Source organism: Engraulis encrasicolus, chromosome 3 (assembly GCF_034702125.1).
Source record: "Engraulis encrasicolus isolate BLACKSEA-1 chromosome 3, IST_EnEncr_1.0, whole genome shotgun sequence".
Lineage (NCBI taxonomy): Eukaryota > Metazoa > Chordata > Actinopteri > Clupeiformes > Engraulidae > Engraulis > Engraulis encrasicolus.
Genome location: NC_085859.1, coordinates 33,100,565 through 33,126,119, shown reverse-complemented (window position 1 = coordinate 33,126,119; position 25,555 = coordinate 33,100,565). Strand labels below are relative to the sequence as shown.

At 44.7% G+C, this 25,555-nt stretch overlaps 1 protein-coding gene across 1 annotated transcript in view; it reads left to right on the top strand.

The window, feature by feature from the left end:
- Positions 1 to 25,385, top strand: part of golph3a (golgi phosphoprotein 3a) — a 29,154-nt gene extending 3,769 nt beyond the window's left edge. The window contains exons 2-4 of the mRNA XM_063195234.1: positions 7,114 to 7,245; positions 15,678 to 15,792; positions 20,498 to 25,385. Of these exons, the coding sequence (XP_063051304.1) occupies positions 7,114 to 7,245; positions 15,678 to 15,792; positions 20,498 to 20,922 (672 nt within the window). The 3' untranslated portion in view covers positions 20,923 to 25,385. The remainder of the gene's footprint in view (positions 1 to 7,113; positions 7,246 to 15,677; positions 15,793 to 20,497) is intronic.
- The last annotated feature ends 170 nt before the right edge of the window (positions 25,386 to 25,555 follow it).

The following is a 25,555-nucleotide window of genomic DNA, read 5'->3' as shown; positions in this document are numbered from 1 at the left end:
TGTCATCCATCATCCTTGCCTTCTCATGCTCCCAGTATCATCGGTGCCAATGATCCCTATGATACACCATACTTAACAAAAGAAGACGAACGAGACCTGCGCATACATGGTGCACATACATACACATGAAATTGACAAGTTTCCATCTGCCAAGTCTTTCAAAATGTTATTGTGTAGTGTCAAAAACAAGAAAAAGACTATACCATTGAGCAGTCTGAAGCTCTTCACTGTTTATGATGGTCAGTGACAGTCAGGTTGTAGTGGCCCAGTTGTTATTGATGCAGCTGATACTGATGTCTACGGCAGCTTCCTGGCATGCTAAGCATTAAGAGAAACGAAGAGACTGTCCTCTTCCATGACCTGCTGACAAGAGATGGCAGACTGCATTGTGCAGCTACACTATTTTACAGGCTGTGATGCCAAGTTATGGTTCTATGAACAAGGAAAATCATCATGAAAAGGTGATAAAGAGCTCTGTGGCAAGGCAACAACTCTCGGTTGCTCTCTGTTCACCTTGAAGAGGTAGTATAACAGCTGTTTGCGTTCACGAGACAGATGATCTATGCAGACAAGAAAAGTAGCACCATGGCTGAAGCCTGTGCTTCCAAGTCGAAGACCATGAAGAGAAAGTCTTTTACCTGTCTCCCTCCATATGCAGACAGCTTTATGCCAACACTGCCTCTGTCCCAACTACTTGCCGTATGTAGTGCGCCACCCCACACTAAAGAATCACCCATCGCCACTCAGACATGGTTGGAGTATAGAGTATAGTAGTGGTGTCAACAATGATCGATTCGGCGATCCAGAATCGGTCCGGCAAGTTCCAGAATCGATCCAGCATTTTTTTTAAGTTTCAAATACTTCCATGGATATTTCGGGAGCAAGTGAATGTTGAATTTGGAGTCAGCCAAGCAGGCATGATCCACCTTTACAGTGCCACCATCGAAAGCGTGCTCACCTTCTCCATCTTGGTCTGGTATGGTAGCTCCACCAGCCAAGAAAAGCAACATCTGGAGAGGGTGGTACGCAGGGCCTCCAAAATCATTGGCCGCAGTCTTCCCACTTTAGCCTCACTCTACAACACCAGACTTGCTAGGAAAGCCAAAAACATCACCTCTGACCCTACACACCCAGCACACCACCTATTCACACTATTGCCTTCAGGGAAAAAAGGTACCGTGGTATCCCAAGCAAAACCACACGCTCTAGGGACAGTACCTACCCACAAGCCATTCGTCACTTAAATACGCACTAGCGCTTTACAGCTACTCCACTACCTGGCCTTCCTACCTCCTTTGTTACTTTGCACAATGCTACCACTGTTCTGTACATACCATACACTTTTCTATGTCTCCAATGTTTTGTATGCCATTCCCTGTTTATTTATTTGTGTACCCCCTGTTTTTCTTTCATACCCCCCCCCCCCCCTCCAGTTTTGTGTCTTTTGTTGTGTTGTTGTGTGAGCACACCAAGTAACACTCCTAACAACTGTATTTTTATACTGTTGATATGGCTAAATAAACTTGAAACTTGAACTTGAAACTTGAATTAAATAAAAGCACTTCAAAGCATTGCAAGACTGATACAGAAAATAGCCAAAAAAGTGTTGCTCAGTATCTGACTACTTGTATTGCCTCATCATGACTGATTAAACATTTGCTTTGCTTTCAGTAGAAATGTAATGCATTGCAATGAATTGTAGAATTGGATTGGATCGGATCGAAACGAATCGGATCGGATCGCTACCTCCCGAATCGTGATCGAATCAGATCGTGAGGGCAGTGCCGATCCACACTACTAGCGTATAGCTTCCCTGGGTCCTACGTTCCCCGGTCTTTGTATGGGATTGAGGAACTACCGACCCTTTTTCTAAAAAGGGTCCCATGTTCCCCGCATTGTATGGCCCAGGATGCTTCACATGCATATCTCTTGCACGAACGGTTGCTATGTGTATTTCATGTCAAGTTTTCGAACAGTGGCAGCCTAACCCTAACCCTAACAACAACCCTTGCTAGTCATGCGGCAGCAGTCTACTTGGAAGCAGCAGGAATAGAACCCCTTTTTGAAAAAAGAGTTCTAAGTTCCCCGGTGGTGGGGGGACATAGGACTCGGGGAACATAGCTCCCGGGCAACATAGGGGTGACCCTGGGAGCTCATACACTGATGATTTCCCTTTTTCATAGAACCTTGAGTTGGCATCATGGCATTGTGCAGCTACACTGTTTTACAGGCTATCTGCCATCCCTTCTGTCAAAAGGTCACCGAAGAGGACCGTCTCTTTGTCTCTCTTAATGCATGCATGCCAGGAAGCTGCCGTAGATATCGGTATCAGCTGCATAAATAACAACAGGGCCACTACAACTTGACTGTCATTGACCATCATTAACAGTGAAGAGCTTCAGACTGCTCAATGGTGTAGTCTTTTTCTTGTTTTTGACACTACACAATAACATTTTAAAAGACTTGGCAGATGGGAACTTGTCAATTTCATGTGTATGTATGTGCACCATGTATGCGCAGGTCTCGTTCTTCTTCTTTCGTTAAGTATGGTGTATCATAGGGATCATTGGCACCGATGATACTGGGAGCATGAGAAGGCAAGGATGATGGATGACAGTTTTTGGGCATAGCCCAACCTACTTGTATAGGGTGCCGTCCTGTGTCTGCCAATTTTCTGCTGATGGAGTTCCCATCCTCCAGATCATGCCTATGTCAATTAGAGCAAGATAGGATTCTTAAATCAAAACAGGGTGGAGGGAGATCTTCGAGATGAGCTTGCTCTTCTGCGTCTTCCTGTATGTGCCATTGGGGTTGAATAAGACCACACATTCCTCAACAACACAGTGTTCTTGTAGCTCAGGGAGCTTCACAATCTGACTGTCTTCAACCAAGTTGATCACTGCTGTGAGCGCACTTCTTCCATTTCGGCAGCTCTTGCCTCGAGTTCCTCAACGGGCTTCTCTGTGCAAGAATGCTCGGAAAATATGAAACGTGAAGGGTTTTTCTACTAGATAATATGTTCTCAACCTGTGGGTCAAGACCCCCTATTTTGGGGGGTGGGGTCATGATGTAAGGACTCAAAGTAAAAGACCATCACTGCATCCAAAGTAATCATCAAACAATGCTAAAATATCGGCCAAATTGTCAAATAATAGCCAACTAAAAAAAGACACATTATTAAAATAGCCCATCTACAAGTCCACTACGCCTCCCAATGTGAGGAATTCTGGCCTTGTAGATCAGCTATTCTCTCAATATCTTTACATGAGAAATACAGTCACACAAATTGGGAGGTTCCCAGTCCAAATATGATCATTTTGGGCGATGACGGCCTAAAAAGGTCGAAAATAGCGGTTCTAGATGGCGGCCATCTTGAATTTCGCCGTCAAAACGAAGTTTTATAACCAAAATGATGTCAGATTTGGAATCCTCATGGTTGACTTATATGAAAAAGTGCCTTCATACATGATTCTAGGTCATTCAGATCAAAAGTTATATTTTAGTGATGGCGCCGGACGCCATTTTGAATTTGGCTCTCTAGCAAAAAAGCCCGGGATTTTTGCGAGGGACATGGGGGCTAAATCTTTTCTAAAGGGTCCATAGAGGTCAAATCAATCATCAAAACATTGTTGCCAGAGGTTGGTCACGGAACCTCCAATTATGACTCTACTAACACAGTGGCTACAATTTTCTTTGCTCAGTATGTGTAAGGACCTTTAAAGGCATTTATTGCCTTGAAAGCTCTACAGTCCTGCCTCAAACTAGTCAATTCAAAGAATGGCAAACTCATTACTGTGAGGCAAAATCCAAAAGGTTTGCCTGCCATTTACTAAATACCAACTTGGAAAGTTGATAATATCAAGACATTTAGATCAGAGTAGTAGGGTAAGAATTTGCAGCAATGCAGTGGACCTCTTCTCGCTATATACTGTAATAGAGATGCCTGAAAAGCACTTGTGGGATGGTAAGGTGCGCGTATAGTGCCTATTAAAAGCCCCCGTTTAAATGCCAGGTTTTTGAGATTTAAAATAATGACAAAGACAAATACTTTCACAACTTTCTCCACCTTTAGTTTAAACTATTAACCTGTACAATGCAATTGGGAAAAACTCAAAGCTTTAAAGAGAAAAAACAGAAAAGGGAAAAAACTTAAATTAACCTGCTTGTATAAATATGGAATCCCTTACATTAATACATTGTTGCAGCACCTTTGACTTTTGTCACAGCACTCAGACTTCTTGGCTGGGAGTCTATCAGCAAAGCACATCTTGATGTGGCAATATAAGCCCACTCTTCTTTGCAAAGGCACTCAAAATCTGTCAGATTGAGAGTGCATTTTCTGTGGACAGGTCTAAACCCTGTGTCTGGACCGTTCCAAAACCCTCATTCTTATTCTGGTGAAGCTGTTCTTTTTTATTTTAGGCATATGTTTAGGGTAATTGTCATTCTGTAAGATTAGGATCCTCTGCATCTTCACCTTTCTACCAGGGGGCCGAAGGTTTTGTGCCACTACCCCGGCCCCTGTAGAACTGTTCATAATTCCCTCAGGACTCCCTGACTAAGGCCCCAGTTCCAGCTGAATAAAACTGGAAACAAAGCTGTCACAAAGCATGACACCACCATGCTTCACTCTAGGTATGGTTTATTTGGGTGATGTACAGTGTTGTTTTTGTGCCAAACATACCTTTTGGCATTATTTCCACAGATAATTACAGATACAGGTATTACAGATGTCATGTTGTGAAAATTACTTTACCGAGGTGGAACTTTTTGGACATAATTCCAAAAGGTAGTTTTGCGCTAAACATCACCCAAATAACACCATACCTAAAAGTGTGGTGGTGGTAGAATTGTGCTTTTGCGCTGTTTTTCTTCAGCTGGAACTGGGGCCTTAGTCAGTTAACAGCTCCAAATTCCAGTCACTGTTGCCACAAAACCTTCGCCACCCTGTTAGAAAGTTGAAGATGAAGAGGAACTTAATCTTTCTGGGCGCCATTTAACCTATGCAATATTTATCTTATGCATATACACTGATAGCCTATTAACCAAAAATACTGAGTGCTGCAATAAAAGGGGTGTGTAGACATTTTATAGCCACTTGCTTGTACACACAGCAGTAGTAGTGAAATTTTTTCATGATTTAAGGCATGGAATTGCTGTGTATATCTGCTCTGTGTCCTTGGTAACTAGAGGGCGAAGGCAGAACTTCCAGTAGATGAAGTGAACTTACAGTAAGTTGTGTGTTCTGGTCTGCAGCAGTAGCTCATGAACATGTTGAAAACCTGAAACCCCCCAAGTGGCGTCCATGTGTTTTGTTGAATGTGTGAACACTACAGGCCGTTGGTAGTAGTGCTGCATCCCTGTTTGAATGGAGCCCGTGTTGGGCATAGGCCTTCCTCTGTTCCCGGCACACCCCTCCTCCCGCCCCACAAAGCCGGCCTTGTTTGATGCCGACGGCCGGGTGTGCGAGGAGACTTGGGTCCGGTGGGCGAAAGCTCACCAGGAACATGACGCTGCATTTGAGGACTAGGCAGGCTGACGACGCAGGCAGATTAGGAGCCGTCCTAGGCAGCACACTTTGCCTCTCCTAACCCCCCCCCCCCCCCTCTCTGCAGATCACCCCTCTTACGTTTTTCCCCACAAGACGTCCTCCACTCTCTCCCTTGCATGCACCTCTCTGCTGCTCTCACACACTCTCTCTGCATCTCTCTCTCTCTCCCTCTCCCTCTCCCTCTCTCTCCCTCTCTCTCCCTCTCCCTCTCTCTCTCTCTCTCTCTCTCTCCCTCTCCCTCTCCCTCTCCCTCTCCCTCTGCCTCTCTCTCTCTCCCTCTCCCTCTGCTTCTCCATCTCTCTCTCTCTCTCTCTCTCTCTCTCTCTCTCTCTCTCTCCCTCTCCCTCTCCCTCTCCCCCTCTCTCTCTCTCTCTCTCTCTCTCTCTCTCTCTCTCCACCTTCAGGCTCTCTGTCTTGAAGAGACTCTTTTTACAGTATGAACTCACTGTTTTTTCCAGTATACACCCTCACACCTGAGAGAGCTGGGAGTCAGAAAAGTGCCATGCTAGTTTACGTTTCCCCCCTCTTTGGCAGGTAAACTTGTACATAGTGCTACATCGGACTTCCTTTTTGTCCCTGTGTACACAGTGTAGTGCTGACTGTGAGACTATTTTTTTGTCCTCTGCACAGGACAAATGTATGCCATTTCTCATAGATTTTCCCCCTGTAACTGTCTCTAGATTCCGTGACTTTGAATTAATTCTTTTGTACGCAAATGTCTTTAGAGTCACCTGTAGAGTTCAGCAGACGTACTGTATTATTATATCATATTTTCCTGAGATTTCTGCCTGTTCTATAATGATTAGCTGAAGGATAATTGTTTGGGTGTCTGGCAAAAGCCTGGGTTAGAATAGCAGCCATGTTTTACTTTTCCTGCAAGACATGACACCATTCAAGCCCTTTTACACCAGATGTGGCTGACCTCATCCTTAAGGATGTTTTAGGCGCCCCCACTGGGCGGAAAAAAAACCTTGTGATGTCAGATTTGAGAGACAGAGAGAGAGAGAGCTGCAGAGAGAGACAGACGGAGAAAGAGACGTGTTCTTGTTCTGACGCTTCAGCTAGTTTAACAGATGACACGACTCATACTCCGCCTGTACTGTACGCCTCTTCTCTCTAACCCCAGGGGCCAATTCATCAGGACGAGAGGCCTCATAAGAGGCTGTTAGGCCCATTACAGCAGTATGTGGCGGAGAGAGGAATCTCAACTACACGAGGAGATTTACAGGACCGGCAGGGCACTCGTCACAGTGTTCCCTCCTTGGGAATTTAACCTTTGACCTTTGCGACCGGTGTCACAGCACTGTTAGCTCAGACAGGTCACAAGATGTGTAATCGCACTTAAATGCCTGACTGTAAAAGCCATTGCAATTCTATTGATTGCGTAGGATTGGTCACAGTGTTTTGAATTCTATATTACCACAGTGTGGGTTTTTGCTCCTTGTTTGTTAAAATGGAAATCTCTCTAATCCACGTTTTCCATGTTTTGTACTTTCTGTCTCTCTGTTTCTCTCCCCCCCCCCCCTCACTCTCGGTTGCTGCTGCCACTTGGTGATCGTCAGGGCTACACGTCGTTCTGGAATGACTGCATCTCGTCGGGTCTTCGGGGCTGCATGCTCATCGAGCTGGCCCTGCGCGGACGCCTGCAGCTGGAGGCATGTGGCATGAGGAGGAAAAGCCTGCTGGCCCGCAAGGTGAGCGCTCCCTTTACTTCTCCAACACCTCCCTCACTCTGACCTGTGCAGAATCCCACAGTTTGCCATTAAAGTGTACCTCCGGGATTTTGGACACCAGACCTCATTTCCGAGTCAGCCAGGGTGTAAACAATGTGTCCAGAACGTTTTTTTCACATTCCATGCAGTCCTTGTGAATTCTCATATCCATGTTGCTAAGCTAGCGCAAGTGAACGGAGATGGTAGTAGCCTGCCCCCAAAAATAGTCTTATCCTGTTTAAACAACATTCAAAACAAAACCGTTATTATACCATACTGCAAGTGTAAATGTTTGTCTTAGTAGAATGAAGTTTGAAATTAAACCAACCTTTCACTGCGTGGATTTTGCCATGTTGAGAGACTATTTTCTCGGGGTCGGCGGAATTTTACTTTGCTCTCTTCAGTTGTGATGTAGCCCACCCACCCACTGCAGGGACCCGCAAGAGACATTGCAAATCAAGGCTAGTTCTACAACTGCTTTCGGATCGAATAGTGGATTAAAACCCAACGACATCGCACCATGGTACATCAGTGTGTACATACCAACTGCAATAATAAAGCCCACAGATGGGTATCGGCAAGTTTCCATTGGTTTCCGTGAAAGATGTTGAAAGAACCAAACTCTGGCTCCTGGCTGCAGGGCTACATCAACACACCGATGGAGACGCTCCGTAAGCTACCCCGGTGCTTTGCAGTGACCATTTCAGTCCCGACGACTTCACAAAGTCCTTCTCGAAGTCTAATACCTACACGGAAAACTCTAAAAGTGTCCGCGGTGCCAACCGCATTCCCAGATCTACATTTTGTGGCGCGCACCAACAGTCTCCGAAGAACAGGTTTGCTATGCTTTTTGCTTCTATGATGGTAGCCCAGTGGTATAATGGCTTCGCCTACGTTAGCCAAAACTTGGGCTAGAAGTTACCCTTTTGGATTGGCATGTTGTAATGCTTTACTGTTATTGTGTGTAATTGCTGTGACAAATAGCATTAGACATGACTTGCCGTATTCCTATGGATTCATAAGTTACGCAACGCTATGTGATCTGGCTTGACATTGTGAAATATGTCACTCGTAGCTCTAGTTATTATTACATGGAATGTTTTTTGAGACGAGATGGAATGGGAGGATGAAAGGGAGAAGAGTGTGCGTTCTGTTCGCCAACATGCTGTGTAGACACACGGGTCATCTAGTAACAACCAAACATTGTTATGGCATATGTTTCAATGTTACGAAAGGTTTACAAAGTCGGACAGAAAGCATTACTCTTGATGTTTGCGAGCGAGGTCAGGGAGAGGGGAAAACCGTTCAGTTTTACAAACTTCAAAGATGTTGGAGTTCGCTCTATGGAAAAGTTATGGATGTGTCAAACGAAGCTAGGATTTGTACTAGGAATATCACTCCGCGGCTGTCAAGCTTTCAAACCGGAACACAAATTGCTGATGGTGATCAAACATGATTGCAATGTTGGTTTAATTTCAAACTTCATTCTATCAAGACAAGTATTTACACTTGCAGTCTGGCATAATAATGGGGTTGTTTTGAATGTTGTTGCAACCGGATAAGACTATTTTTGGGGGCAGGCTACTACCATCTCCGTTCACTTGCGCTAGCTTAGCAACATGGATATGAGAATTCACGAGGACTGCATGGAATGTGAAAAAAACGTTCTGGACACATTGTTTACACCCTGGCTGACTCGGAAATGAGGCCTGGTGTCCAAAATCCCGGAGGTACACTTTAACAACCAAGTGCCTGTTATTCAATGTCAAATTCTGATGCTGAAATATGAACCTTCAACCTTGTCTACATGTACATTTACAGGGCATTAGGTACCGAAAATTATGAGAATAATAACAACTAAATCATGCATAATTGATGGCAATAAATCTTCCATTTCTTTTAACAAAATGCAGTAATTGGGAAGGTAAGTGGCATGGAGTAGTAGATGACACCCGACGACACGCTTCCAACTTTTCAAACTTGCATGTGAACCACCAAATAGATGTCCTCAGAAGAGATGTTGGGGAAATTGTTGGATTATTGAGCGGTCTGAGCAACGCAGCATTGGAGAAACGCTCAGTCCCCCCCGTATTTCACGGGGGGGCAATCGCTATTCCGACATAGCGCTATTCTGACATGCCGCTATTCCGACACTTTTCATCCCCAGGGTTAGGGTTAGGGTTAGGGTTAGGGTTAAGGTTAGGGATGTCGGAATAGCGGCGGACGGTGAAAAACGTGTCGGTATTCCGACAATAGACATTAACGTCGGAATAGCGACATGTCGGAATAGCGCCACGTAATCGTATTTCACTACCACTGCAGTTACTGCTGCAGTGACTGACACTGGTTCTCTTTGGTCTTCTCGGCCGTCCGTTCTCCCTCACTATGGTCGGATCACACTTGCTCAGTCTTTCATGCTCCCTCGCTCCCACCACCACCCAGGGCTCTAAATTAACACCAGCCAACCGGCCAAATGCTGGTCAAATTTCAGTTTGGCTGGTAGAAAAGACCAACTTACTACCCACTTTGACCCATAAGTGAGTGCGTGTTTGGCTAGTAAGATTAACATCTACTAGTCATTTTGGTGGGTAACATTGTGTCGTCAACATTTTAATGTAATTCCTGTGTGTTCTGTATATTCCCTAAACAATAGTTAACATCCTTTCTTGTAAGTATCTTTGGATGAAATCACCTGTGTAATGTAATGTATATTTTTAATGGCTCTAACCAGACCAAAGTGTATGGTGGCCAGAAGTGTGTTAAGGATTCCTCGAGGTTTTGTTGTGGACATGTATGGGCATGTGCATTGGCCCTCACAAAGGAGTGCTTCTTGTCTGGCCCTCAGATCACTCACTCACTCCTCTGGTTGCTCGCTTGCTTGCTCATGTCAACCCCTCCCCATCTGTGTTTGTGTCTCTCGCCTGCCTCTGTTGTCATTTCCTGCACATCTGGGAATGTGCAACTCTCAGGATGGATGGAAAGAACTATTTCACCCTCTCTTTTTTTTGAGTAACGTCTTCTCAGAAGTTTGTCCGAAACCCAAAACACACAGCCCATCCCCCTCCCTCCTTGAGTTGAAGCGCTCTTGATAACCAAAAATGCTGGTTAGGTCATTCAGTACAACAGTGTGTTATCTAAGGATGGAAAGAACTGTTCAGTTATTGAGCAGAGGTCCTCTAAGAGGGTTGTCCTAAAGTCAAAATGCAGCTCAACCTTCCCCCTTCTTGAAGTGCTCTTGATAACCAAAAATGCTGGTTAGGTCATTCGGTGCAGTGTGTTATCTAAGGATGGAAAGAACTGGTTCAGTTCTTGAGCCAGAGGTCGTCTGAGAGGGTTGTCCGAAAGCCAAAGTGTTCTTGATAACCAAAAATGCTGCTTAGGTCAGTGCCATGTGATGTGGCACTATGGAAAGATCTGATTCAATTTTTCAGCAGAGGTCGTCTTAGGCTTATCCTTAACCCCCGGCACCCTCCCGTCCCTCGCTCTTTCCTTTTAGAATAGTCTATCATTTCCAAATATGTTTGAGCAACACTGTGATATCTCAAGTGCATGGTGTGATATCTGCAGTGCATAGCATGGACACACAGATATGTTTCTTGATGTTTGCTTTGTTCTCTTGGCAGTAGGTGGTACGAGTGGCAACTTTATTTTTGCTTATATAACCCCCTGACAACCCATTAATCAACATTTTGACTGTTGCCATCCTCAAAACTTGCACATTGATTTATAAAAATGACAACAAAAAATAGCCCACCGAGTGACGTCACGTCAATGCAAAGTCAACGAGGCAGAATACAGCTAGCGCGTGCATGCTACCCGGAACCGTCAGATTTCATGGCAAAAAGTTACAAGTTGGGGGGTAAGTGGGCTCACTTGTTATGTACATGCAAAAAAAAATATTTTTCTCAAACTTTCAGAAGTGCTCTTTTTCGCTGTTAGTGTTCGACTGTCTGACCATCATTGGGCAACGAGAGATAAATGTCAAAAAGAGGACAGGTCTGTTCCCTCAAAGCAATAGAGCAATGAGGTGACGGGGGTAGATCAATTCGCCAAAAAACTACGTGTCAGTAATGAAATGCAAGCTGTGTTATTTTTTCCAGTAACAGGAAAATGGTCAGGAATGAAATGCCTACGTTGTTTCAATGATTAGGTGAATTATCTGCCCATGAAAAAAGCCCGATATGCGGATAAATATTCCCTTTTCAACTTTGAGGGGCGGAGACTTCCCATTGACTGTGCATTATGTGACGTCACCCCCAGTCTTTTTTATTTTCATTATTTTTTAATATAAACGTGCAACTTTTCAGCGTGGCAACAGCCAGAATATTGCTTTACATATTGTCAGGAGGTAATATTAGAAAAATCAAGTTGCCACTCGAGAGTGAGAACGAAACTCGTTTTCTAAAGGAGCTACGAAATCTAGCCCACCGTCTACAGGGAGCTGGCACTCCCAGCAGTGTAATTTGTAGATATTGGGAAAAACTGCTGCTATAAAGCATTTTTTTTACAATACCATATTGAGTCTGGCAGTGTAGGGACTATGTCCCTGTTTTCCCTTTCTATTTTTATTTTCTCAAAACCCTTTATCTTTTTTGCATTGCTCCAATCTGAACATGTTAACCTGTAACTGCTGTCTATCTCCTGGAACATACAGTAGATACCAGTAGAATATGTGCACCTCATTGGACGTTCTGAACTCCCACTAGGCTGCTGCACTTTACATTTAAGGAGCAAAGACCACTGTGCTCGTCCAGCTCAGAGGATACAAATTTGCACAGAGTTTGTCCAATGGCAGGCAGAGAGGGGTTTCTGTATTTGCCAGAGGCCTAGATATTTACTTTGGAGTTAAGGAGTGGAGAGGACGACCGAAAGAATGTACTCGCTTTGACAATATTTACATACATGTTTAGCCCTCTGCCCAAACGAGTCCGGGTGGTCAGTGGGCGGTGCATTTGCTTCTATTCGCAGTGACTGTACTTCATGGAAAATAATCTGGCCAAGTCATCAGTGCACTGCCTCGGCCACAAGAGGGTGTTGTTTGACATTCCATTCACAGAGGTCAGGCGAGAGGTCACACAACCAACCAAGCAGAAACATGCTGGTTGGGCTTTCTGGTGAAAGCTTCCAGGTCAGGTCCTGTTTTCACACTCTGGGGATCAGATCAGTCATGCCGACTGGACAGACATGCCAGGACCAGTTAGTCCTGCGCCACTCACTCACTCACTCACTCCCTCCGTCCGTCCGTCCGTCCTTCAGCAGAAAGAAAAGCAGCGCCACATTTCTGTCTGAGCGAGTGTGGAGCTTCACAGTTCTAACTCGGCATGGGTGGAATCATGGGTGAAAGAGTGTGAAAGTTTGAAGCCGTTCATTTTTAGCAGCAGGAGTACAACATGTCAGCAGGAGTAAAATGCCAGCCAGCCAGTACTGGGACTCCTGATGTAGCCCTCATCAAGCCCTGCCCAGTTCAGTTAAGCCTCCTTATGTTGGGCCCTCTTCATTAGTGCAGTCTTAAGGGGGATTCATACTTGTCGTGACTGGCGCTACCCTCCTTCATACTTCACTCGCGACCTCACTCGCGACCTCACTCGTGGCGCGAGCTGCCGTGGCGCGACGTCGTGCACCCCAGATTTTTTGTAACTTGTCGTGCGCCACCAGCGACCATACAGGTAGGCAGACAAAGCAGGAGTTGCGAAGAGAGGCTACAACTACTGTAGGCTACTACAGAATGGATCCTGCATCATTTTGAGGATAATAAAATGTCCTAGAGAGTTATTTTATCTTCTCTCTTAAATGTTGTTCAGTGAAACAATTGTTTATTTTGTTCAGAAGCACGTTGTGTTCGGCGATCTATTTATAAATTCTGCCGCCAGAACAATGCTCTCACATGGTCTTGGAATGATCTGGCAATGTAGGCTAACAAAAAATATATGTTTCAATGTGGTAAGTCACAAGTCAGACGTTCAGTAGCCCTACAGCAGCCGTGTTTGGCTTTCTATTTTATACATCCGTAGAACTCAAGCTGCGAGTTGCGAAAGATAGTGCCGTTTCTCTCATGAACAGCAGAGGGCACTTCCGACAATGCGAGCGAAAGCGCTTTTGAAGTATGAATAGTCTGTCGCAAGTGATGACGTCATTAATGGTTCTCGCGCCACACGCGCCAAAGTGCGCACGTGAAGTATGCAGAGCCCTTTAATGAAGTGCTGCTCATCGTCTATCTGTGTAGCTTTCTACTCTCTCTCTCTCGCTCTCTCGCTCTCTCGCTCTCTCTCTCCTCTTTTTCTTCTTCCAGTCCACTATTTTCACTCCCCTCTCCTGTTTGCTGTTGCCACATCTGGGAGGGCATATCCTCCTGTTAATTCTGGCTCTGAGCCTGTTCAGTGTGTGTGTGTGTGTGTGTGTGTGTGTGTGTGTGTGTGTGTGTGTGTGTGTGTGTGTGTGTGTGTGTGTGTGTGTGTGTGTGTGTGTGTGTGTGTGTGTGTGTGTGTGTGTGTGTGTGTGTGTGTGTGTGTGGCCTATGTAGTAGGTGTGTGTGTGTGTGTGTATGTAGGAGTTTAAGAGAGTGTGTGTGTACTGTACTCTATGTGAGGGAGAGGGCGTGGGTGTAAAATAAGGGTGTGTGTGTTGGTGTGAGAGAGTAATGTCTATGTAGTAGATCAGTGTGTGTGTGTGAGGAGGAAAATAGTGTCTGTACTATACTGTATGTGTGAGCGAGAATATGCATGTGAGCGAGAGGGCGTGGGTGTAAAAGAAGGGAGTGTGTATGAGAGCCTGCTCTGTGTATGTGTGTATGCATGTATGTGTCTATATGAGTGTGTGTGCGTGCGTGTAAGTGTGTGTGTGTGTGTGCGTGGGCGGTAGTCTATATGTACATTATTCAGGCGTGGCGTGCTGGCCACAGGACTGGATGTTCTGTACGGGGCCTTGAGGCTGGCTGAGCTGGCCGCCACTGGTGCCCCTTAGGCTTCCTCATGTATAATGCTGGCCAGCTGTGCTGTGCTGTGCAGTGCAGTGGAGCCCTGCTGAGACTAGAGACGCGCTCTCTGGCCACCACTGCATGGCAGCATTCACACAAGCATATCATATCATTCATATATAGTTATGAGACGCTCCTTGCCTTCGGTAGGGTGTGCATGTCCAAAGTGGCTTTTTGCAGGTGCTAGACAACGGTGTCAAACTGTTGAACAGTTGCACACTGCATAAACTTCATTTAATTAAAACATGCACAATTTCGATGCATAATGTTGACGTTTTCCACACAGGAACTACGAAGGGCCAGAGCATTTTCTCTATTTCCATCATTTTTTGACAGTTTGAAATCCCTCATGTATTTTGTTTTTTTTGTGCACCCATCGTTAAGTCATGTTCTAGCAGGCATATATCCATCCTTTACAAGCAGAGGCCCTACCTGACCTTTAGTGCAGTGCATTTATGATCTGTGAGTTATAGGATGTTAATAAGCTGTTAGTCAGGATGCTAAGTCTATTTATAATGTGTTTGAGGCTTCTTGTTAAACATGACCTGTTGAAAAGAGAGAACTTGTTAGAATTGACTGGTATTTTAAGGGGTTTCAGTTGGTGCTTGGAATGCCTTTTCAGTTGGAAGTCTTCATCTGTTCAGTGTATTTTAGTACCCAGTCAAGAAAAGCTCACTGAAAACTGAAAACTCTTAGAGTGTCTTCTGTCTTGTCCTGTATTGACTTTACATATGCATATCCATTCACTGATGGAGATTGTAATAATTGCATTGACTATCCCATGTACGTCTATTGCACTACCTTATTATGGGTGAAAATTTATGACATAAGATTAGGGCGACCATATAGGAAAATATAGTGTAGTAGTTCAGCTTAAGCCTTAAAATAACCCTCAGACACGTATTAGCACTTTATTGTATGTATAATTGCCTGATTGCTACTTGTGCATTTCATTAGATTGGCAGCTTCAGCAAATTGACATTTCTGCAATCAATACATTTCCCCAATGCAGATTGCTGTGATAATAATTTTGGGTTGATAAATCTTCTAGCCCCATTCGGCCTTAATCAATATAGTCATATAGTCAATACATGCAGCATCAGCAAATGTGTGCTCGTATGTCACTGGACATGCACACTTCTTGTGCAGTATCATACATTTTAAGGGTGTGTGTCTGTATGCCTGTGTTGGCAGATTTGTGGAAGTGCATGCTTAACATGCCATAAGCATATTAAATTGCCATGATTATGAGTGTTTTCACACTTGAAAAGGAGTTTTGTACTGTGTGTAAGTGTGTTACAGATGCAGTTGATATGCAAGCCTGACAATTCTTGTACAGCCTCCATACATTTTCAGTATTTGTGTATCTGTATGGCCATGGGTGTAGGTATGCATAATATGCCTGCGTATAGTAAATTACAGTAATTGTGCGTCTGTGTAGGTGATCTGCAAGTCAGACGCGCCCACGGGAGACGTGCTGTTGGACGAGGCTCTCAAACACATCAAGGACACACAGCCCCCGGAGACCGTGCAGAGCTGGATCGAGCTACTCAGTGGTGAGTGCCGTTACACACACACACACACACACACACACACACACGTGCGCACACGCATGCACAGGCTCCTACTGTAGTTGGTGAATGCCACTTAAGACACATGCACACACACTCAAAAGCTCCTCGGTGGTCAGGGTCGCTTTAGATACACGCGGACACACACACACACACACGTGTGCGCTAGAGGACACTCATTGAGGACACCCGGGTCTAAGAAACCATGCAGAGTTGGTTCAAGGCCCCTCTCTGTGGTATGTGTAGTATTAGACTTAAAGAAGAAATGAAACGAATATTAATTGTTGGAATTTTACAGTTTGTGCTGCATATTACAAAAGTTCCAAGCTTTGTGATTAAAACAAGATATTGTGTGTGTAATAATTTATCCGGGAAGTCATGTTAAAACGTGCTCAAAATGAGCAATATTTTGTCCAGTAGTGCAAATTTATTGTCTTATGCGTGACGTCATAAGGTTGACACAGTCCAACTCCGAACCCACAAAGTTATAGTAATCAATGGCGGCGTCTATGGCTAGTAAATCAAAGCACAGTGGAAAATATTGTGTTCGTGGCGGTCCAAATGGTACAGGTTGCAACAAGTACAAGCTTCACTGAAGGCATCTCTCTGCACAAGTGTCTTTAAGTCAAAATTACTGGAACTGTTGCTGACAAGGAGAAGGCAAAACAACGCTGATCGTGTAGGAGGCATCGGCTTTTGAAGTGACCTAGATCAATGTTGTGCTCCGGGCGTTTTCCACCCCTCCTGTTGTTTACCTTAAAAAATCTGGAGACCGTGGACATGGTTGGAAATACACTCCTAGGCTACCACAAGCAGTGTCTATGGATAGCAGGTGTGCTGACGGATATCTCTAGCTCGAGTGCGACCACGGGTGAGTATGGCCGACAGCCACTTAGCAGGATAGCAGCATGCTAAAGATGCTATTCATCTCTGCCATTGTAGCAGCACCCTAGTACTAAGGGTCCTCGGTCAATGCGCTGCGGGTCGAGCTGTTTCGTTACGACTCCATGGCCGTCGGTTGTGGAGTTATTGCTTTATATGCAACGAAATAGAACAAGAATACGAGAACGAAAATATGTGTTGTGTAGTTATGACTCTATGGCCGGCGGTCGTGCAGTTCTTGTGTTATGAAACAACAGCCCCTAAGCACGAACATCTGTGTCAAAATATACCTACCGACTTCCAAATTGTCGCATAATGATGGGTATAACGCCATTGTTTATTAAGATTACATTAAAACCATGCTATTGAGCTATTTAAGCACGTTTTTAAAGTAGCTGATAGTGCAATTTCGCTAGGTTTCAACATGTCAAAGACAGTGCAGCAGCCAAAGCATCGTCCCCCGGGGGACTCCCCCCCTGTCACGTTGCCATAAACAAAAAAACAAGTATGCCGCGCTGGTTGATCGATAAAGTGCCACTTCGGTTTCAACCTGTCAAAGACAGCGCGGAATGTCACATGATCTGAGAAACCGGCAGCTGGCTGGCACCCTAACATGCTCCCATATTTTCCAGTTTACCACAGCACATACAGCCTACACTAATAGTGTCATATGATTGATAATATCTTAATAATGATCAGCGTGTAGCCTTCGTGTAGCCTAGTAGGAGCGCGGTGCTGTTTTGTGCCCGTCGATCCTGTGCCGAATATGGCATATCTTTTCAACCCAGGTGGTGCATCATCACAGAAAAGTCTACTAGGCTTATTTGTGAGGCTTATATTCAACGTGAGTTTTTTTCACATAATGTTAGGGGTGTGTTCTTTCGACGTATCGATGTTTGTATCTTAATGTTGGTTCCTTTATGAGATATGGGTCCTTCAAATGTATGATATTTCCGCAGCCAACCATACTCGCAAAAAGAGGGTGTCAACCGCATGACGTCACGCCCCTGTAAATATTGTCGCACCAAAGGCACGGTTTTAAGTTGCCGTTTCAACAAGTTATGTCCGGAAAAATTATTTAAAGTTGGATTGATGTTTTAGAAATAGGCCCAATATTTAATGTGAATAATAGATGAATATTCGTTTCATTTCTTCTTTAAGCTTGCAGGCACTTGCGTGCACTCCCTCTCCCTCACTCACTCACTCACTTGCTAACACTATTTTACACACACTGTGTATAGTTTTCCCTTGCCTCTCCTGCCCTTAATCCTTCACTTTACCGTCTCATAAGGTTTGCGTAGTAGATGGTATTTATCAAATGACTGCACACTGCGGCTCCTACACCTGAACCCCCCAGACAAGAGTCCATTTATCAAAAGGGGCATTTTGCAGTACCAGACAGGCAAATTGACATTTGTAAGGCACCACATGTTTTGCTGTATTTTCCTGTGATCACTGAAACAGTATATTTTGGGGAGGTGAGTGAACTGGAGCTTTTGAGGATTTGCTTCTATTCCTGTGGCTCCTTGATGTGTGTGGGTAGAGGCTGACGCTCGGCTTACACAATCGGTTGGCACATACTTGTAGACACGCACAGCGGCTCTTTCGAGACGAACACACGCACACACACACACACACACACAGGTTTTGAGATGGACACGTACGCACACACACACATACACTCTCGATGGATACACACATACACAGACTCTCAAGATGTAACGCACACATGTGACACACACACACACACACACACACACACACACACACACACACACACACACACACACACACACACACACACACACACACACACACACACACACACACACGCGCGCGCGCACACACACGGCACGGGGACTGAGGATGGGAGCAGGATGTGGCTCTCCGTGGGGAGCTGTGGGGGTCAGAGGTGAGTTCAAAGCCCTGAGAGGAAGCAGGCAGGGGGACCCCAGGAAAGAAGAGGGGAAATCTGTTGGGAATTATTGGACTGCACTGCAGCTATAAATGTATTTGCGGAGTGCAAAGACCCTGTGATCATCTTCCCTGTCACGTTCATTAGGGCATTAGGGCACACTCAGGAATGGGAACTTGGAACTTACTCCTTGACAGTCTTGCTCCTTGACAGTCGTCCATGTTTTTGTTTTAATCGGGCTGATTCAGCTGTGCTTCAGTCTCAGGCACCAGTGGGGAAGAGCAGTGGTTCTTATCATATATCTTTGTGACCGATTAGAGATATTTGACCTGAGGATAAGGCAGAGCTTTGTTTTCTACTGTTTCAAGTTGATAAAAGATTAGATTAGATTAAATATGCGTGCAGTCTGTCCTGAACCGTCACTATCAGGACGACTGTCTGAATGATTTTTTTTACTGAACAAAGGCATGATCAACTTGGCTCCTATACAAAGTTTGGTCCGGCAAACATCCCAAAGAAAGGATGTTCTCGCATGCTGGATCAGCTAACTCAAATAGTGAGGTACTTTGCTGCTAGGGTGTATTAGGGTGCTACCAGGTTTTTCTGTGGCGGCTGCAGTCATTGTTAATGTTGTCTCCTGCGTCCACTCTTCTGTCGTCTTTGAAATTACCACCTTTTATGACTGCCTCACTGATTAACAGCTATTTCCATCTATTCAGATTAAAACCTCAAATTCTGAATGAAAATGTCCGCTTTCTTCCTCTTAACCTTCCCCTCTTCCTTCTCTCTACCTCCCCCTCTCAAGGTTAGTGTTAAAATTATGCACCGGCCCTTTTAGAAATTATGACAATCTGAAACTGAAACAAATTGTCCACTTTGTCCTCTTCCCCTGCCCCTTCTCCACCCCTCTATCTCCCTGAAATGACCACTTTCTCTGACTGTCCCACGGATTCACATCCATTTTCTCCTCCTACTCTCTCCTTCTCCTCAAGCGAGAGGTGGAACCTGTTGAAGCTAGGGATATTCAAAACGCTTTGCTTCACAAAAAAATGTTCGATACTTATTTTACGATACATGACATCAAAAAATAGTTTCAAATTTAATAGTAATAAAACAATATGACACATTGTGTGTGGAATGAGCCACTGGTTCGTTTTTCCTGTATAGAGTAGGTAATATTTCTGTTGTACCAGATCAGTTGACTTATGAATGCTACAGAGCAACTGGCAAGTAAGCTGTATTTTTACACATTTACTGAAGTAAATGTTGCAATGAATCACAATAATGTATTGCAATCCATCATGGTAGTATTGCATTGTGGTATGTGTTTCATGATGTGCACCCCTTGCCAATACCCACCCCTATGTCTAACGTGCGCAAAGACGTGACCAGTTTGTGTGTCCCATTGATATACTATTTCTAATTTCTAATTCTGTCCTCGCCCTCTACTCCCCTTTCTCTCCGTCTCTACAGGCGAGGCTTGGAACTCTCTGAAGCTGCACTTGTACTAACAGCTGTCTAAATGCCCCATTGGTTGTGAAGAGGGCTCTTAACTTTTTTTTTCATCACCAGCCAAAATGGCTAGAAGTTGCGAAGCCAAAAACACACTCACTAATAATGGGTCAAAGTGGCTGGCAAGTTTTTTTTTCTTTCTACCAACCAAACAGTTTTCACCAGCATTTGGTTGGTTTGCGGGTGTTCATTTTAGAGTTTTGGTTGTTAATGTCCTTCTCATCTATTTCCACTTCTGTCTCCCTCCTTCCAGGCGAGACCTGGAACCTGCTGAAGCGGCTCTATTGGCAGCACAGCATGCTCAAAGAAGAGACCAGTTTGTCTACGTTTCCCAGTGATTAACACTTCCTAATATTTTCCCTTTCTCTTCCTCTACAACAGGCGAGACCTGGAACCCGCTGAAGCTGCACTACCAGCTGCGCAACGTGCGCGAGCGTCTGGCCAAGAACCTGGTGGAGAAGGGCGTGCTCACCACCGAGAAGCAGAACTTCCTGCTCTTCGACATGACCACGCACCCGCTGACCAACAGCCCCATCAAGCAGCGGCTCATCAAGAAGGTGCAGGAGGCGGTGCTGGAGAAATGGGTCAACGACCCGCACCGCATGGACAAGCGGCTGCTGGCCCTGATCTTCCTGGCGCACTCGTCCGACGTGCTGGAGAACGCCTTCGCGCCGCTGCTGGACGAGCAGTACGACCTGGCCATGAAGCGCGTGCGGCAGCTGCTGGACCTGGAGCCTGAGGGGGAGAGCATGAAGACCAACGCCAACGAGCTGCTGTGGGCCGTGGTGGCCGCCTTCACCAAATGAAGACCCCAAGTTTGGAGAACGCTGCATGGTGGATGGTTGGTTGGTGGGTGGGTGGAGGGTGGAGGCAGGCTTGCGGGCCCATGGAGATGGAGGAGGAGGAGGAGGAGGAGGAGGAGGATGGGAGAGGCGGGGGGGTGAACTTTCTGCCCCTGGTCCTCCAGTGTTGTTTCTGCCTCTGCTCCTGTTCATGGTCCCTCCCACTCCTCCTCTAGTTGGGTTTTTGGGTCCCCTTGGTCCTCTCCCCCTCCTCCTCCTCCTCCTCCTCCTCCACCTCCTATTCTGCCGATTGGGATTGGACTCAGTGGATTACAGAGAAAAAAAAACGAAGGGAGAGATGGAGAGAAGAAAGGAAGAGGATGAGAGGGGTGAGCAGCGGACAGTAGACTTGGACTCTTGCGCTCTCACATTCTCCTCGTCTCTCTCTCTCTCTCTCTCTCTCTCTCTCTCTCTCTCTCTCTCTCTCTCTCTCTCTCTCTCTCTCTCTCTCTCTCTCTCTCTCTCTCCCTGTCTCTCTCTCTCTCTTTCTCTCTCTCCTGCTCTTGTCCTCACTCTCAAATATTAGCCCAAATATTTTGAAAAGGATGGATGCCTCCTGAGTCGGTCTTGGTTTATGCCCCCCACTCCCCATCCTCTGTAGATAGTAACCCCCCCTCCACACACACACACACTCACAACAAAAAACCCAGCACCCCCTACACTCTTGCCCTCCCTGTCTGTTCTCAATGCGATGTCATTGAAACGATTGCAGTCAATTTCTTTTCTCGACCCCTGTTGTTCGGGGAAGGGAAAGAAAAAAGCATGCCAGTTCCTGCCCCAGTGACGATGTTGTGCGGGACCTCTGAGACTTGTTGGGGAGTCCACCTAACATGTACAGACTCTTGGCAATGCACACACACTCTCTTGGGCACCCCCGCCCCATACAGCATCCTTTGGACAAATCATGTGGCTTCAGATACGTGTCCATATTGACTTGAGTGTGACAGTCCCAGTTTCACGGAATAAAGAGAGCAAAGGAAGACAAAAAATAAACAAATAAAATATGCAGGGATGAGTGTCTTGGGTACAGTCTGCAGTTTGCAGTACAGCCTGCATTACCTATTCGGGGTGGATTGCAAAAAATAAAAGGCAAATCTGTTCATTTTGAAGATGCCGCTAATGGAAAATTTTGATCGTGAGCCTGATTCCAAAATAAATTCAACTACATTAAAGTGAATAAAAAAAACCCTGGAAACATAGTTAAGGAAATGTATGTGTGCGTGTGAATTGTAAATTAAATTTATTATTAAAAGAAAATTAAAAGCATTCTCACGCATCTGGGTGAAGTGGGTAGTTGCATTCGGTTCCCGACCCGTATGTCTGTGTGTACCACTTAGAAAAGGAAAGTTTATACATGGATATGAATAGCAATTTAAATCGAAACCAGTTGGCCAGAACTCACAATTTTGGCTCACATCTGTTTTTAACATCACCACAATTTAAACAAACAAAAAAAAGCAACAAGAAGGCGAGTCACCTCTTTTGCGAAGGTTACTGGAGCACTGGAGTCGCACAGTCCACCGTCTAAAAAACCCTTACGAGCAACTTGGGAGGTTTTGTCAGAGACTTCAGGATGGGATATGCTGGCAACTCTGTATCTTGCTCCTGGTTAGGACGAGAGACATGGATGTTCTCAGCCATCTGTGTCCAGTTTACTGGAGCACAGGGCCTTTGACTGCCGTCGCGTACACCCCAGCAGGCCTCGCTCTCTGTCTGCCTGTTGGACTGGCCTCCTCCCCCTGGAGGGGGGTCGGGTCGCTCATATAGACAGGTGAGGTCCTGTGTGGGTAGGAGCACCATACTGGAAAGAGTAGATGTCTGCGCACTGTAGCTCCACTTCGAAAATTCCTTCAGCTCATACGACGTTTTGACCCAACAGGGTCTTCATCAGGCATGTCTACAGTGTGCGGACATCTACTCTTTTCACTATCAGATACGCCTTTTGTTCTGCACCTGGCCTCAGAGAGGTGGGATGTGCATACTCTTACTCTTATCATATGAAGATTACATAGGAACACTATACTCCCATCTGACTGAGGGGCAGTTGCATTGCAGGGAGTATTCTGCTATCAAACGGAACTTTTTCAGTATTAGGCTTAAAACAAGTTCCGGAATACTCTGTTTCCATTCGTGGAGCTTCCATTCCTACTACGAGAATACAACCGCATTCAAAAAGAAGAAATTTGAGTTTGGAATAAACGAATGAGTTTACATGACTCGTGCGTAAATTTACTAATATTCTGTTTGAAATCGTAATATTCCCTGCAGCTATTGTGATAAACGCTCCGGCCCAGTTGAATCCATATGATGGATGGGAGAAAAGGGGACGGGGTAAAATAGAGTAAAATAATGAGTCCTGGTCTGGATTGGCCTTGTGTTCTGGTTAAAGGCGATACTCGAGGGCTTAACTCCTTTTTCCAGTGAGTGCATGAGGTGGTTCACTTCTTGTCGCTGTTCATGTTGAGCAGCCTGTCAAGACGGCCCAGTGGCTTTTAGTTGTTGACCCTTTATTTTTTAGTTTTTATTTTCATCTCTCTTTCTCTTTACTCATCACATGCCTCTTACACTATGCTCTACCTCTCAAGACACTTTATTTCCCTTTTCAGTTTCTTGAACTTTTTTTTTTTTTTTTTTTTTTCAAAAAGCGTCATGTCATTCTTTGTGTCTTTGGTCAGTTGGCCAGTTGATGGAAAAGAAAAGGCCGGCCATCTCTGCTTGTTGTTCAAGTGTAATCATGCCTCTTTTCGTTCATTTGGTATCTGAGGATCACTCTAATATTTGCTAAATAGAGAATTTAGCACACAGTCCATTTAGGAGGACTGTGTCTGGTCTGTTCCATCACTTCCTCTCTGTGTATGACTGCATGTAGTTATGCATTGACGCATTGATCGGGTTGTTTTTGGCATACAGCCACCAATGTGCTCCTCCAAGTCAACTCATTACAATATTTGGCTAACGGAGGCTGTTTGGTTATACAATGTACGTAAAGCATTGTTACGTATTCAAAATGGGGTTTCTTTCTCACCCAGAGACAAATGTTATGGTTTTTGATTTGTACTGTTTCACCCCTCAGTCTCCCTTTGCATTTTCATGTTAGTGATGGTGTGTATGGCCGTCGTAAATTCAGATTCATCGATATGAATAAATCAAAACAAATGTTTATTTTCTGTATGCGCCCAGTCTGAATTGTGTTCAACAGTCCACACGAGCGTTGTGCCAGCAGTTCTGTAGTAGTTGTCCAAAGGTCGATCAGTGGTGCAGGCTATTCTAGAAAGCATGTTAACTCAGGGCAAATGCCACATCTAATAGTAGACATACCCATTTGATTTTAAAGTCATTTATATTTTTCCTACAGGACTGAATCCGTATGGCCACTCTGTTAAGAGAGATGCCATTTACTCTGAGTTGACTGAGTTGATATGCTACTAAACCGTCTCTAACTAACCCACCTGCTTGACATAGCCCCCATACATTGCACAGTGATGACTGACTGACCAGCCCTGTTTCAGCCCAGCTGTGGCATGAGTGCATAGCAGTCTGAGCTTGTCTGAGGTTTCAGCATTTCCAGTGCAGCATCCAGTATTTGCTATTGGTGATTGCTCACTGATCACTATGGTTGGAGATGCCCAACTAGCTGCACGGTGTTGGTGTGTTTCTACTACAGGGGTGTGTTACAGAAAGTTGGTCTAATGACTTATGTCCAGATGTTGACTCAGGCCAGTGGTAAATTGTCTAATTCAGGAGACTTTTGATTCTGTTTCCATAGAGGATGAAGCTATCGCAGTCTTCTATTGATAGTTTTATCACTCACTCTTGAGTTCACTTGTCTGGTTTAGTCGGTAAACCACAGACACGTACTGGGAAATAGCCCTTCATTTGTACGTCTCCTCCTTTCTTTACTGGACTGGACTTGTAAACGTGTTTTCTAAATAATTTTAAAATCATTTTCTTTTATTCTTCAAAATCATGTTCGTTTTTTTTTCATGCCATGCCGCTTTGCTTTGTTTTTTTCCTCTTTTTTTTTGTTCTTTTTTAAAAATGTCTCTCTGGTTAAATGCAATCACTTTGACATGACATGTTTTTCGTTTCTTTTCATTAATTATTGTACATGTATGCATTAAAGGCTGCACACCTACTAGCTGCTTTTCGCATATTGCTGTATGTAGCAGAGATAATAGAAAGGTTGATTTGATGCTATTGATTTACATAATAACCTACAGCCCAGGGGGATGGTGGATTTTGCGATAATAGGCTATAAACATTATTTTTCTTTATTTGTGAGTGAGTGTGCGTGTGTACATATGTGTGCGTGTTTTATTCAGAGCGCATCTGAAAAAAAAGAAAGGCTGATTTGTAAAGGGACCCTTAATGTGTACACTTTGTTTTTCGCCATGAAATAAACATTGTTTCTGGAAAGTGCCTCAAAACATATTGTACCATTCATCTTTCACTTCTATTTGTTGTTTCATTTAGGTACTTTAAAGGTAGAATGCGTAATTTCTTAGCAGTTGTATTTCCAGATATTATGCTGCCCAGTCAAAAATTGAATCTTTTTCATGAATATTATTTACTACCACCATTGACCTCTAGGTTTTCA